Here is a 14,654-nt window from a genome sequence, read left to right as displayed (position 1 = left end):
AGGGAACTCTTCGCTGATAGGCAAGCACACACATACACACACATTCATAAAACAATATCTATAAATGCAATGTCATCAAAATAATTGTGTGGACTCTAGAAAGGTCAAATGTCAAGTTTCAAAATGTAGACTTAGCCTTTACTAATGGGTGTTGGCATTTTCTTCCTCTCTGCAAAATATAATAAAACTTTTTTCAGAAACAATTCTCATTGAAAACTTCAGGATCAGAGCTGAAAATCAACACCACAATTGATGATAATATTAATATGTCTGGATCACTAGCAGGCATCAAATAATATTACCTCCTGTAATTAATCAAAATTTTGATGAATTATTGATGTGAAAATTATGTTTTATAATTCTGATTATATTCCTGAATATGATGTTTATTATCATAATTGTTCTTGTCATAATTATTCTTAACAGTAGCTCCATGTGGTATTAGTCATCACTGCATTCATTTTTCAGATGCTTATATCTAGTGATAAATATCTAGTGAATCTACTTCAATTATGTAAGCAACAGCGCTAACCACATTCTCAGACTAGCAAGAATAATTATGACATCACCAAACCACTAAATATTACTATATATAGATAAACATCCACAACTCTGTATAAAACATCATAAGTCCAACAAGAATGCCACAATTACTTGAAATAATTGCATAAGATAGGAGAGCTGGGAGTAGGGCAGGAGGGGACCCATGATGCAGTCTGAAGAGGTGGGTTCAGCTTTGGAATATAACCAGTGATTCCGCTGTCCTGACCTCTGTGGCAAGTTTTATTCTGCCACTGTGATGCCAATACAGACAGGTATTGTGACTGAGAGAAGCAATCACACAGGGAGGGGATAGCCAGCCATCTTGACATTGCAGAACAGAGATATCTGTGCAGGGCTGGAGATCAGCAGTATAGCTCTCAGCGTATTCAGCTATCCAGTCAGGCAGAATAGCAGAAGCACCCCAGAGTAAGACCCGAACACTGAGAAGAACAAGGGCAGGTGGAGGGAGGGCCTTTTATTAGGTTGCTAGGTAACTCAGCTGCCCTGGCTGAAATTGTTAAAATGAACGTTCGCGCTGTCTATAGTTTATGTATGGAAATCTAAAGCATGTCTCAAATTTACTTTTGAAGATTCAATGGAAAAATGGAAAAAATACATAAGTAAAAGTGTAGTTAAGTGCTGTGAATACCTATTGTCCTGTTTTGAGATATATTATTACAATATACAAATGTGTTAGGAGTCACTTCACAAATCTTCAAGTCCCCACTTGTCTTTCTGGTGGGGGGGTGGGGGAGGGGGGGGGGGAAGCCAGGGGAGGCAGGGCTACGTAATTGGTTAATATAATCATCATGGGTTAAAATGAGGGTTAGTTTAAGTGGAGTTTTTAAGCCTTTAGAGCTAAACATAAGTAAACATGGGCAACAGAAAGGACCACCACTGTAATAACCACACAGCTGCTTTGCACTGGTGAACAGTGAATTAATAGCCATGTTGCTGTGTTGTACCTTTAAATGACCTTCTTTCTAAAAATAAATTTCAGGACTCAAATGAACAAAAAATATGGCAGTGTTTCTGGGATGCTATCTCCAGGTCTCATAAAAATGGTGCTGTTATTATTTTGCTCCCATAATCATGGTCGTGTTTGAAGGACGCTCACACAGCTGTGGTGGGTAGCACTGATAAACAGTACAGCAACACCATGCCGTGCTGTATTTATTTTCTGTAGGGAAGTAATTACTTGTGTTCACCACAGTCATCACCAGTGACTGCTATACTCTAAATGTTTCTGAAATGTACATGCAGCACAACAGGGCAGAACTACTAAACCGTGTCACAGCATTGATTCAAGCCCCAAGGTACATTGACTAGCTAATTGGGTTTGTCTACTTTGCAAATTGAATAGGAATACTTGAGTAGAACCTACGCACATTTTATATGCTTAGTGATGACAAGGTGGGGTATTACAGTAGTGCGCTAGGTAGCACTGTCACTTCACAGCAGGAAGGTCCCATGAACCCTGGCTGGGGCCCCCCTGTGTGGAGCCCCCATGCTCCCCCTGTGCTAGGCCAATTGGAGAGTCCAAATTGCTCATAAGTATGGTGTGAGAGTGAATTTGTTAACCTGTCCAGGGTATATTCCTACTTCTCACCAAATGCATACTGGGATTGGCTCCTGCATCCCTGTAAGCTCCACCCACAGTGAGTTTGCAAATTATGTACTTTTTTTTAAGTGGACAGACATTCTGAGGTAAAGAGTGTCTGCACTTTCATTTCAGATAAGGCACAGTTCTGTGCTGTACTGCCTACAACCCCAACTGTGTTTTTAAATAATTTTTAACTGCGGGAAGCAGGTAGTCATAGCAACAACAGCCCAGTCTACTGTGCATTGTGCACATGTATATGAGGGTGTGCATGTGCATGTGTGTGTGCCTCTGTGTAGACATTCTTCTTTTTTTTCATCCTTCATCATTTTATCACAGGATGGAATACAATAATAGTGACAATAATAATAAAAGAGCGTACGTATAAAATGCTGTTCATGAATACAAAGGTGATGCTCAGAGTAACCAAGGGGAAAAGACAGACACAGGCTAATGGCAGGAGACCGGAAGAGACAGGCAGTACATAAACAGAGTGATGTCATAATTATAGTGTTAATAAATGATATTGGATTGCATTTATTTAGCAGTTTTCATGGTATCAGTGCTTCAATGGAAAGGAGGGAACACTCTTTAACGAATACAGCTAATACAGTACAGATGGAGTAAATCATTTTTACAGCAGTATTACATATCTTTCCCTGATGTAGAGTTGTTATATGCATGCAATTGTTCACATTACCACCTGTGCAGCCAGATTTAAGCCATACTGTATTCACGCAGTATGGAAATGGCAATCTGAAGTTGTTTGTGAAAATATACAGTAGGATCTGCTCATGTTTTATCAGAAACTCCTTCACTTAAGATTTGAGACAGCTGTGCTCCTCTGCTTCTGGCTCCATGCAGCTTTATCCAGCTGTATATGTAATATAATAATATAATATATGTAAAAATGTAAGTGATGCAAGTTCCTCTGGATAGAAACATCTGCTAATTGCTTAAATGTGAAGACTGGACTGTATGATGCAGATTTCAGTTATGAATGAAACATGCAATGCCTGCATTTTCAATTTGATATTGTGTTTATATTTTAATTATTTAACCATATTTCCTATTTAATAAGCATGAATTACACTTTGTCTCGTATTTGCTGCCATGCATAAACATCTATCTTGGAATGATAAAATAGCCAGGACAGGAATGCAATTAAACATGCAACAATAAGAGAAGGTAACCTGAATTAAATATTGTGTTGAAAAGTCTTTCCTGAATGCCTGTTTCGCCATGTAAATGGGCGTCTAGTAAAATGAATGATGGCACATTCCGCTCCATATTTCTAATGCAGTTCAGCTGTCATGCGCTGCATTTCTTCGCCAGAGTAAATTACAGCGATGCCCACTGGTTTCCATGACGGCGGGCGTGAGGAATGGATGGCTCAGACTTAATGGAAATCTGCTGCTTTATACCAATCACATTCCGGGGGTGGGGCTGGCCAGGGGCTTTCTGAGTTGGGGGTGCGATAATTGGAAAGAGCATGATGAATGCTCAGATATACAACAACACATTAGAAACACAGGCTTCGCTCTCCATCGCAAAGGGCTTTTAAAAATAATCCCATCTGAAGGCACGGCTACTGACTGCTCTTCTCTTGTTGTTAAATTTCCCATATGCAGCATTTACCCTATATGTAAGTGGACTTAATAGTGCAGACATTATGTATTTATGTATATAAAAAAAAAACATTTATACATAAAATCTTCAAGATGAAACTTGAAATAAAAAGTGACCCATTCACCTGCAACAATAATAATAATATATCATTAATCTGAATGTTTTTCATGGAATCAAATTAGTATCTCACGCCTACCCCTTTATCTGTAAGCAAATCCATTAATTCAGAATACATTTCTGCTTGCAAAAGCCAATTACTGATTAAATATTAACCGCACTGTTTGGAATAATAAAACAGAATGTAGATGTTTGTAATTCTGCAGGAATAAGAATAGTGTTGTGGCAGTACGTTTGGAATTCTGTAGCAATGGGAATTTGTGTGCAGTACATGTTTTGTGTGATTCTCCTCAACAATGATACTCTTAATAGCTTCCTTTGAAGCCCCTTTCAGAAGATAATCTTTACTTGGTGGCTTATACAGTGCACAGGAAACTGTCTCACTTGTCATTTTAAATAGAAATGGAAGGGAAATGGCACTTAAAAAGAGTATCCCTTAAGTAGGCTATGATGTGCATGTGCTGCTCTGATTATCCTATCCAGTCTTAAATGCAGTTATGAATGGCACTTCTTTCATAATTGTCAGTACACACAAATTGACTGAATACAACAAACCGTCCACCCTGCACTGACTATTGTGCATGAAGACTGTAAAGGATCATTTAGCCAATCAGATGTTAATTTGATAGCCAGATGTAGAGACCCATGGAGAAATGGGGCAGACACCTGAAAATCAATGGAGGCTCTGCAGATTGGAAAAGCACTGGCAAAAACATGTACATCTTAACAAAAACTCTGGACTACAACTTTTTTCTTTTGTTTTGTTTTTTTTAAAGAGTGGTAGACGCTGCTAGGTGATCCTGGGAGGAAGCGGGGTTCCGGTCGCGGCCTGGGGGGGCCTCCATTACCCCCAGAGGAAGCAGGAAATTCTGCATACAATCCCTGCATCCTGGAGCCCCCATCCTTCCTCCCCACTGCTGCAGTCCTGTTTAAAAATACACTGCAGCTATTTTAAACAAGGGGAGTTAGGCCGCATACACAGGCTTGTCTTAGAAACACAATGCACCCCCAAAACCACAAAAATATGTTTACATGGTATGGCACAGGCACGATCAGGTGAAACCGGGTGTTTCTGTTTTAAATAGAATGTCCCTGGAGTTTGACATCATTCCTTTAAATGTTGGTTTATAGGTCATGCACACAAATGCACACATGTACACACATACACACACACACACCCACACACACAATCTAACATACACAAGTATGAGCTGCAGGAATCAGCCTGTGCTTGTGTGTGCTGCAGGGCTTAGCCTGTACTCAGCCTACGCTTGTGGTGAGCACTGTCACTGATGGACCCTCTCAGAGGTGTAAAGCAACAGGCTTTTCTACATTACATTACATTACATTACAGGCATTTGGCAGACGCTCTTATCCAGAGCGACGTACAACAAAGTGTATAACCATAACCAGAAACAAGTGTGACGAAAACCCTAGAGAGAAGTACCGTTTCAAGTGCAGGGAACAACCGCATAGTTCAACTTGGACCCTGTAGGTTAAACTGATTAACACTAACAAACGGGAACAGCAACAACGCAGTCTATGCACAAAAATTGCATAGCAGTAGTTAAGATGAGTGCATTAACTTAGTCACCTACGAAACAACTACCTAGTTACAACCCTAAGCTTACAGTCAATTTAGGGATTACAGGGAGGTAGGGAGGGATGGGAAGAGGTGCAGCCTGAAGAGGTGAGTCTTCAGTTGTCGCTTGAAGTGGGTCAGGGTCTCAGCTGTTCTGACCTCCACGGGGAGGTCATTCTACCATTGTGGGGCCAGAACAGACAGGAGACGTGTTCGGGAAGTGCAGGTGCGAAGAGGGGGAGGTGCCAGGCATCCTGAGGTAGCGGAACGGAGGGGTCTGGCTGGCATGTAGGGTTTGAAGATCTTGTGGAGGTATGCTGGGGCTGATCCCTTGACTGCCTGGTATGCTAGGACCAATGTTTTAAATTTTATGCGAGCCATAACAGGCAGCCAGTGGAGGGTAGTGAGCAGGGGAGTGACGTGGGAGTGTCTGGGGAGGTTGAAGACCAGACGAGCTGCAGCATTCTGGATGAGTTGCAGGGGTCTGATGGCAGGTGCCGGTAGTCCAGCCAGAAGAGAGTTGCAGTAGTCCAGGCGGGGTAGTACTTGGACCAGGAGCTGGGTTGAGTAGGTGGTGAGAAATGGGCGGATTCTCCGGATGTTATACAGGAAAAATCTGCAAGCCCGGCTTACCGCTGCGATGTTCTTGGAGAGGGACAACCTGTTGTCCATCACCACTCCGAGATTCTTGGCACAGGGTTATGATTTCACTAAGGTGCCCCCACAAAGGGTACACACAGAGTTATTACTAGGACCACAGCAGGGTGTATTGGGAAATTATATAGGGTTTGCTGTCCACTGGGCCTTTAAGTCAAAAATAAAATTATTTTGTAGTTTCCTGTTCATCTCAACACTTCAACTGCAGAGAAAGTGGCTGCTGAGTTGTACTGTTCTAGTACATGGATAGGCCTCATGGTCCGCCATCAAAACCCCCAGGGCAATGCACAACTGGCCACGGCTTTGGTCTGGGATGGAAGGGTATGAGTTGGCCAGGATGATTGCGTATCAGCAACCCCCACTCGTCGATCGTAAGTTCATCTGTTGAGCTGCTCATGAAGTGACCTCCTCCAGTTCATGTTTGTGAGTCTTGTGGTGTGATAACAAGAGCTGGCTGACATCACATTCTGAAATTCAGAGCACATGTCTGTCTACGCTTTCCCAAAACAACAAACAGAGGCTGTGATGAAGATTGCAGAATGAGCATGATTTGGCATTCCAAACTGGGGAGAAAAGAGGAGAAAAGCAAAGAAAATAACATGTTAAAAATGCAGAAAGAGGTAAAGCTGATTGAGAATTTCTTGCAAGAAGGCATTGACAAGACGGAGAGCTGTTCACAAGGAGCACTGTTGGCATGAATAGGAATCACAGGACCCACTTAAGCAAATAAAAAATACTAGGCTGTGAGGGACACCAAAAACAGTAAAGTATCTTAGCTCAGCTTACAACCGGTATGCTTCAAGCTTCAGACAGGACCGTGGAAACACACAACACATTCCCCCTCTAACACAGCTAGTGTACGATAACCCCCTTTGTCACAGCGCATTTTTGAGCTTTTCTCCCTGTTCTTACAGTAATAGCAGATGCAGGGGCTGGTAAGAAATGGGGTCTGATGTGTTTTCTGACGGGATATTTTTAAGGCACAATCCTGTAGAAGCACATCCGTTACTGCCCTCTCTTGGTGTAATAACAAAGATGCAGGTTGGTTATTATTAATTTTGAAGCATGGATGTTGAAGCAGGGATGGCGCTTAATTTGTTGCCCAATGCAGAGCCGTAGAAAGAGATTCTGTCACCGAGGATGGGAGTGTTCATCGCTCAAGCGACCCCTGTTGGCCAACTCAGCTCTCAGCACACACCTGCTGTGCGCGTGCATGGCTTGTGGCTGCGATGTGAAAAGACTGCGATGTGTGCATGCGTTAGGAAGACTGTGCCCACTAATCAGGAACAAAAATAGGTGACACAAACCAAAAATATGCAGATGTAGTAGTTTTTTTGTGCTAGCAAGCGTTCTGTCGTTAAAATTATGGACTAAACCAAAGTTTGTTTATTGGTTACAGATATAGTCAATAAAATTGCATTTGCATAGCGCTTTTTACTGTCATAATTGTCTATGAACAATATGCGCTTTTTGGCAGAGAGGACTCCATCTAGTGATCGTAGAAATTATTTGGCATGGCTCATCAAACATTCAGACTACATATCCCAGCAAGCTCGAGACTCTGTTATTTTCTTCCTCGTTTCATACCGTTCCCGCGCGCTTTTTCGGAAACTGACACTGTCCAGGAGGAAAGACCATTTTCTGTAGCTAGATTAATTTGTGAAAATGAACGGCTGACTGTTGTGTTTTATTGAATACGTATATTCATTGGAGTTGGTCGCTTTTGTTCTTGCCACGTAACTTACTTCTGAAAACCCACAGCAACGTTTTGAGCTGGTTAGCTACAGATTTTCGCGAGAAATGCCTGCATGCAATTACGACTCCGCGAGTTTGCCGGACCTTCTACCCCTATACTACCGACGACTTTTCCCCTTTGCACAGTATTATCGTTGGTTGAATTACGGCGGAGGTGAGTCTAAATTAATGTAGAAATTGCGTGGCTTGGTGGCTAATTATTCCATTTGCAAATCTTGCGCTTCTAATGTATGGTAAGGAAATGACGAACAGCCAGTTAGCTAACAGCATTCGCTAGTAAATTCATCTTTGTTTAACAAACATTAGCTAGCCTACATATGTAACCATTCTATCTCGGCAGAACTGTTAAGTCGTGTTATCATAGCTACAAATGAGATTGTTAAGGCTATAGATAGCTAGCTAATGCAAGTGGGTTAACGTTAGCTAGGTGTTGTCAATTTCTTGCACAAGCTATAGTTAACAGATCGCTAGACTAATGAATATCCAGATTCATTGACTAAATTATTAATTAAAGCAACATTTTATTTTGTTCCTGCAGTGACAAAAAACTACTTCCAGAATCGCGAGTTCTCTTTTACCCTGAAGGATGACATTTACGTCCGTTACCAGTCCTTCAGCAACCAGAGCGAACTGGAGAAGGAGATGCAGAAGATGAATCCATACAAGATCGACATCGGTGCTGTCTACAGCCACAGGGTGAGTCGGGATTGGGTTTAATGCATAGCACTGTTTCTACCGTGACTTCGTCAGGCAGCGGTTACAGTACATTGAGGTTTCTTGTAGACATGAATTGTGGTTTAATGTAAACCTGTGGTTGTATTTTCCCCGACCCAGCCCAATCAGCACAACACCGTGAAGTCTGGAACTTTCCAGGCACTGGAGAAAGAGCTGGTCTTTGACATTGACATGACTGATTATGATGATGTCAGAAGCTGCTGCAGGTATGCTGTAATATGTGGCCTGTGAGATCTGTATCCAGGAGGTTCCAACAAAGATATTTCCTTCACTGACCAGATGCTCGCACACTGTTACACTGTTATTGTTCACAGTGCAGCGGACATCTGCCCCAAATGCTGGACTCTGATGACCATCGCGATACGCATCCTGGACAGGGCCCTTCGGGGTAAGGCTCTCTGTGCTGGCTGTTGCTGTCACGTACAGCCTTGCTCGTTGCCAGTATTCAGCTGTACCACAGGAATACTGAGCAGCTTTTTGCCACTGTTTAATGGTGACAGCAGAGCAGTAAGGAACACATCCTGCTACAGAAGGTATTCTGTTAAACTGGTCGGCACAGAAATATGCATAAGTACATATTTATTCTGTACATCTGTATATAGGAATTATGTGTATGACGGGCAGCTCATATTTCCTGATTAATTACTGCAGAACTGCCTGTCATTTGATGGTGCTGCCCAAAAATAAACATATGAGTATCTGAACAGAAGAAAAGCTGAGTGTTTGGAACCTGTCTAGATTCTCATAGCGAGTGGCAAAGCATTGGCTCTTTCGTTTCATTGTGTTTTTTTGTGGTTCATAATAGTGTCTCTCCTTTCTTAAATTTCTTGTTTATTTGAAGAGCAATAAGTGCACTGTGCAGCACAGAGGGTTGCTGCTCATTCCGCACAAAGCCAGGAATCTCCCGTAACCCAGCAACACCATTTAGTGCTGAAATAAGCCGCAGAGTGTGGTACAGGAGACATTAGAGTGGGTCATGTTTATGTGTTATTTTGTTAGAAATGCTGCTGGGATGGGGCATGTCATGTGCTGTATTATGGTGTGATATGTTCTGTGTTGTTTTTTGGGGTGCAGAGGACTTTGGTTTTCGGCACTGTCTGTGGGTGTATTCGGGCAGGAGGGGGGTGCATTGCTGGGTTTGTGACGACTCCGCCAGGAGGCTCCCCGTGGCGGCCCGCTCGGCTGTGTGCGAGTACCTCAGCCTCGTCAAGGTGAGACCCCGAAAAACGCAGAGACCCCCAAACTACCACTCCAGGTCACCATTTGACTTTAAGTCAAACTGTCCACTTTATTTCTGTTTATTATTAATTATTGTGTAACCTGGTGGGTCAACTCAGAACATGCTTTTTGGTGTTTTGTAAATGGCCGCATAATACTGCGATGCGTATAACTGATATTTTTGGACAAGGTTATCATACTGTGAAAATCTCACACGACACCCCTAATTGCAGCTGTATTCAACATCTTGTGCAATGCATGCTAAACTTGTTTCTAATCACAGATGTGGTGCTAGTTGTGCTCCCATTCTCATTCTCTGATCATCACACTGAAGGAGCCCTTAAAATGTGGAAACTGTAATAAGGATGCTGTGTGTTGTAGGGTGGGGAGGAGACACTGAGGAAAGTGCAGCTCTCAGACCCCATCCACCCCTCTATCAAGTAAGAGACCGCTGCCTTTTTGCGTGTGTAATGACATGTAATAATGCCGTTTTGCATGAATCCCTTTACATTTTATAAGGACAGAGCTGATGGATGATGAGAATGCTTGTGACGGAAATGTTGTTTTTAGGAAAAAAAACAGCTGGTTTATGAAATTATGAGTGGATATGTAGAAGAGCTGCTAGCATCATGGAACATTTCCCTGTGTGTGCACAGCCACGCAAGTCGGCCTCCTATACTAGCATCTCTATTAGCACCAGAGTCGTGTAGCACCAGGACCATGTAGCACCAGCGTGCTGTAGCGTTCTCTTGGATGAGTGCGGCAGTGCACAGATGAGAGGGGGTCTCGTGTCTCGCTGCAGGGAGTCTCTGGCAGTGGTGGAGCACTACTTCCCTCAGTACGCTTTGATGGATCAGGACATCCTGGGCAGCAAGGAGTCTGCAGACAAAGTCCTAGCACTCCTGCCTGATGATATCCTTCTTCACGCAAAACCCACAGTCAGATTCTCCTTTTCTCACCCACAATCTTCTCTCAAGCCCCATTTTAAGAGGCTTGAATAATTTAGATTTATTTGTGTCCCGATAAACCAAATTCCTAGACATGCTACCATCTTTTTTTGGCTGTATCCTTACAGCTGGCAGGCATTAAGTCACTCTGAATTTTTTTCTCTGGATATGATTGCTACCTGTTTATACATTCACCAATGCTGCTAAAAGCATCAATTAGCTGTATTGATATTTCAGTGATGACCGATTTCATGGCTGTATTGAAGCTGAACTGCAGTAGAGCTGGAGGTTCAGTTCAAGAATCTTTTATTGTGGGTCATTTGTGTGCTAAAAACCCTTAACTCAGTCACACAGGTCAGAAAAGACCTGGCCACGTTCTTCCAGTCTGAAAGAAGCCCAACAAAACGCTGGGAGAGGCTGAAGGCCTTGGTGCAGCAAAAAAGGGTGAGCGCAGTTCAAGGTTGCCACAGTAACTTAAAGCCCGTGAAAAACTTCATCTCTGTGCTTGGAAAGTCAAGGAAAAGAATGTAAAATTGTCATGTTCCCCTGTTATTTCTTTTTTAGCGAGCACAATGTAGTTATCTTTCTTGCTAACTTACAGGCTTAGCATCACACAATGGAGCGAACTTTCTGTTTAAATTCCCCCTCTATGTCAGACATCTTCTAAGAAGGCTGTTCACACGGAGAAGGAGATCATGCTGCAGTACTGCTATCCTCGGCTTGATGTGAATGTCAGCAAAGGGGTTAACCACCTTCTGAAGAGCCCCTTCAGTGTGCACCCCAAAACTGGTGAGGAATGACGAAGCTATGCATGACATTCAGTCTTTGCCGCAGAATAATAGGACCAGCAGCCATACCGCCCTGTACCCTTCTGATGTCATACTACTGAAGCTAATCAGCCATGCCACCCTGTACACGTCTCATGTAAAACTACAGAAGCTAAGCTGCTATACCACCCTGTAACCTTTTAATGTCAGACTGCTCAAGCTATGCAGGTGTGGGCTTGTTTGGTAATGCATGGGAGACCTGGCAAAACTGATAGGGGTGTTAACCCCGGTGTCCTGCTTAAATTCCCTCAAAAACTGAATAGTTTAATCCCCTACTTCTGGTTGCACACTACCTTGCATTTGCTACCACTGTGATTCCTCAGGTTCCCACTACAGATGAGAGTAGAGTTCTGGTTAATATGCAAATAATCAAGCAATAGAAAATACAAGCAGTTGCTATTGTGTATTGTCTGCATTCTTGATAAGAGGTACAGGAGGATGGGCAGAGTATTAGGAGATGTACTGCTTGTTTAGAAAAATGGCTGGTGTGAGAGAACAGCCTCATCGGCTGCCCTGCCGTAGAACAGGCTGAGGGTGCCGAACTGCATGTGCCGACTCTGTTATAATGGGGAGTGGTTGAAAGACCCAAGAGAAAAAGGGACTCACGTAGCCAAAAAGGAAGGAATGGTTTGTTACTCTGTGTGTGTGTGTGTGTGTGTGTGTGTGTGTGTGTGTGTGTGTGTGTGTGTGTGTGTGTGTGTGTGTGTGTGTGTGTGTGTGTGTGTGTGTGTGTGTGTGTGTGTGTGTGTGTGTGTGTGTGTGTGTGTGTGTGTGTGTGTGTGTGTGTGTGTGTGTGAGTGAGAGAGTGAGAGTGAATATTGTTTCTTTTTCCTTCCCTCAAACAGGGAGAATTTCAGTGCCCATTGACCTAAGAGAACTCGACAAATTTGATCCCTTTGATGTTCCCACAATAAGGTGAGGAATGCTGGAATTTGGTAAGTACTATGGGGCTATGCACAAGAGCCTTAAGTTGCGCTGTGACAGGATTTTGAGATGGGACTTCTGTTTATCTCTTCAGCCTAATTTGTGAGGAGCTTAACCAGCCCAGACCAGAGGAGGAGAAGGAGGAGGTGAAAGACAGCGAGAGGGAGGTGGGGGAGAGGCGCAAAATTCGAGGTAAGTTTAGGATTTTGGGGTCCCTCCCATGTTTCCTGTTCATCGTCAGGTGATATAAGAGATATTGTTTTTTTTATGCTTAAATTATAAGAGTTGTTACATTCATATAAAATGCTGGCACTTGTGTAATGTACACGCAGTTAGAATGCTAGCTGCATGTGATGTCTTATTGCTGTGGTATTCAGCTAAGCACACACAATCATCTGGCCTGATTAAAATGTGGCCAGTTGAAAACCCCACAGACACATTGAGGTTGAGTCAGACTTCTGGAACATTTGTTTAAAATGCAGTTAAGATATTGCTGTATAAAATACCATTTTTGTCAAAATTAAATAAATATGTCTTTGATATAATCATGAGTAAATGAATGCATTATTGATGAATAAATGAAACGGTATATAAATGAGTCAACAAACTTTGAATTCAATAATTAAATAGTACTCATTATAAAATATTATTTTATACCAATTTTCACAACATTGTCGCATTTAATTACATTTTTGCTTCATAACAGATTTTATTTCAAAGTGACTTTTTTCGAGGCTATTTTATGTAATAATTGCATTTTTCCAAATTGTGCATTGACAGCAGAGCTTGTGTTGAGTGTTGCAGCAAGAGCATGTTAGCTGCTCCAAACTGGGGAGAAAAAATGTATTGACCAAATACCTATAATTTCAACCAGGTATAACCTTTTTGTTCCCACAGACTACAAAAGGACAAGCCTAGCAAAGTACATAAAGGTGTTTGACAATTTTCTGGATGGAATGGAACGTTCCAGAAAGGGGGAGCTATTGCGGAAGAGTGGTGAGTTTGGTGCTGAATGTGCCAAAATGTCAAACAAGCCTCCCTGTGGGGATGAGTGTGGGGTTGCTTACTACAAGAAATGCTCATTTTTCACTTTTACTGGAGGCCTTATTTGATTGGATGACAACTGCGTTCTCCCAGCGCAGGTCTAATTTCATTGGATGGGACCTGCATTCTCCCAGCTCAGGCCTTATATGATTGGATGGGAACTACATTCTCCTGTTTGGATTGTCCAGCTGATAGAATAGCCTCGCTAAGACCGTAGAACTGCGAGGTCGGTAGCACTGGGAGTGGCTGCCACTGGTCCTGTTTGTATCTGTTTGACCTCTAAGCAGAAATACGTATAGCGATCACTCAATCTCTTCAGTAAGAAAGACCATGAAAGACAATGGCAGGAGTATAATCATAATAAAAACTGAACAATCAGCTGACCCCACATAAACCAGTTGCTTTAAACATAATGGCCATTGAAAAATCGTCAGCAAAGACAAGCTCATGAAGAGTGAACAACCTGTTCTCTATCTCCAGATCTCCAGAAAGACTTTTAAGATGGCGGAGGATCGCCCTGCAGTGGAGGAGGATGACTGGTCACAGGGCAGAGATGTCTGCCCCCTGGACTAACATTCAGCTGCCCAGCAACTATAAACAGTAAAACTAAAAATAACCACGGGCACAGAAATGCATTACAGGAACAGATTTGAAGGCACTCTCCAGTATTTCAGTGTATGCTTTAATTGGGCAGTGCATTCCTGCATGTTATGCAGGGATGTGTGGTGAACACGCAAGAGAAGAATAACTGCATATCATGGCAGTCACCTTGGTGTTTCTTTAAATGTGCAATGTACAGTTCACATGTCTCGCAATGCTCACACCCTGGTTTTTTCTGTTTGTAATAAAGTTTGTTTGGAGCGCAGTAGAGAGTTCCTGATAACTACTAGATAGAAAGCCTTGTTATTACTGGGCCTCGGGGAAATGGGGGTGGTTCTTGGGACCCTGTACTGTACATAATCGTGAAGCTGAAGCCAGAAGACACTCTCCAGTCTCACTGGTGTAAATGGGTTCATTACTTTAATTGTGGTTCTCCAACCTGCAAACATGGGAAATAAAGATGCAAGGCTGGTTTA

The 14,654-nt window shown here is 42.6% G+C and overlaps 1 protein-coding gene across 1 annotated transcript; it reads left to right on the top strand.

Moving 5' to 3' along the window:
• Positions 1-7,703: 7,703 nt before the first annotated feature.
• Positions 7,704-14,654, top strand: prim1 (DNA primase subunit 1). Its single transcript, XM_035386991.1, has 13 exons — positions 7,704-8,037; positions 8,422-8,579; positions 8,718-8,824; positions 8,933-9,006; positions 9,693-9,829; positions 10,218-10,276; positions 10,639-10,748; positions 11,136-11,227; positions 11,440-11,572; positions 12,456-12,525; positions 12,629-12,726; positions 13,432-13,530; positions 14,059-14,654. Exons 1-13 carry the CDS (start codon positions 7,929-7,931, stop codon positions 14,076-14,078), a joined length of 1,266 nt encoding a protein of 421 aa, XP_035242882.1. The 5' UTR covers positions 7,704-7,928; the 3' UTR covers positions 14,079-14,654.

This window comes from Anguilla anguilla, chromosome 13, assembly GCF_013347855.1.
Source record: "Anguilla anguilla isolate fAngAng1 chromosome 13, fAngAng1.pri, whole genome shotgun sequence".
NCBI lineage: Eukaryota > Metazoa > Chordata > Actinopteri > Anguilliformes > Anguillidae > Anguilla > Anguilla anguilla.
This window is presented reverse-complemented; position numbering and strand designations above follow the sequence as displayed.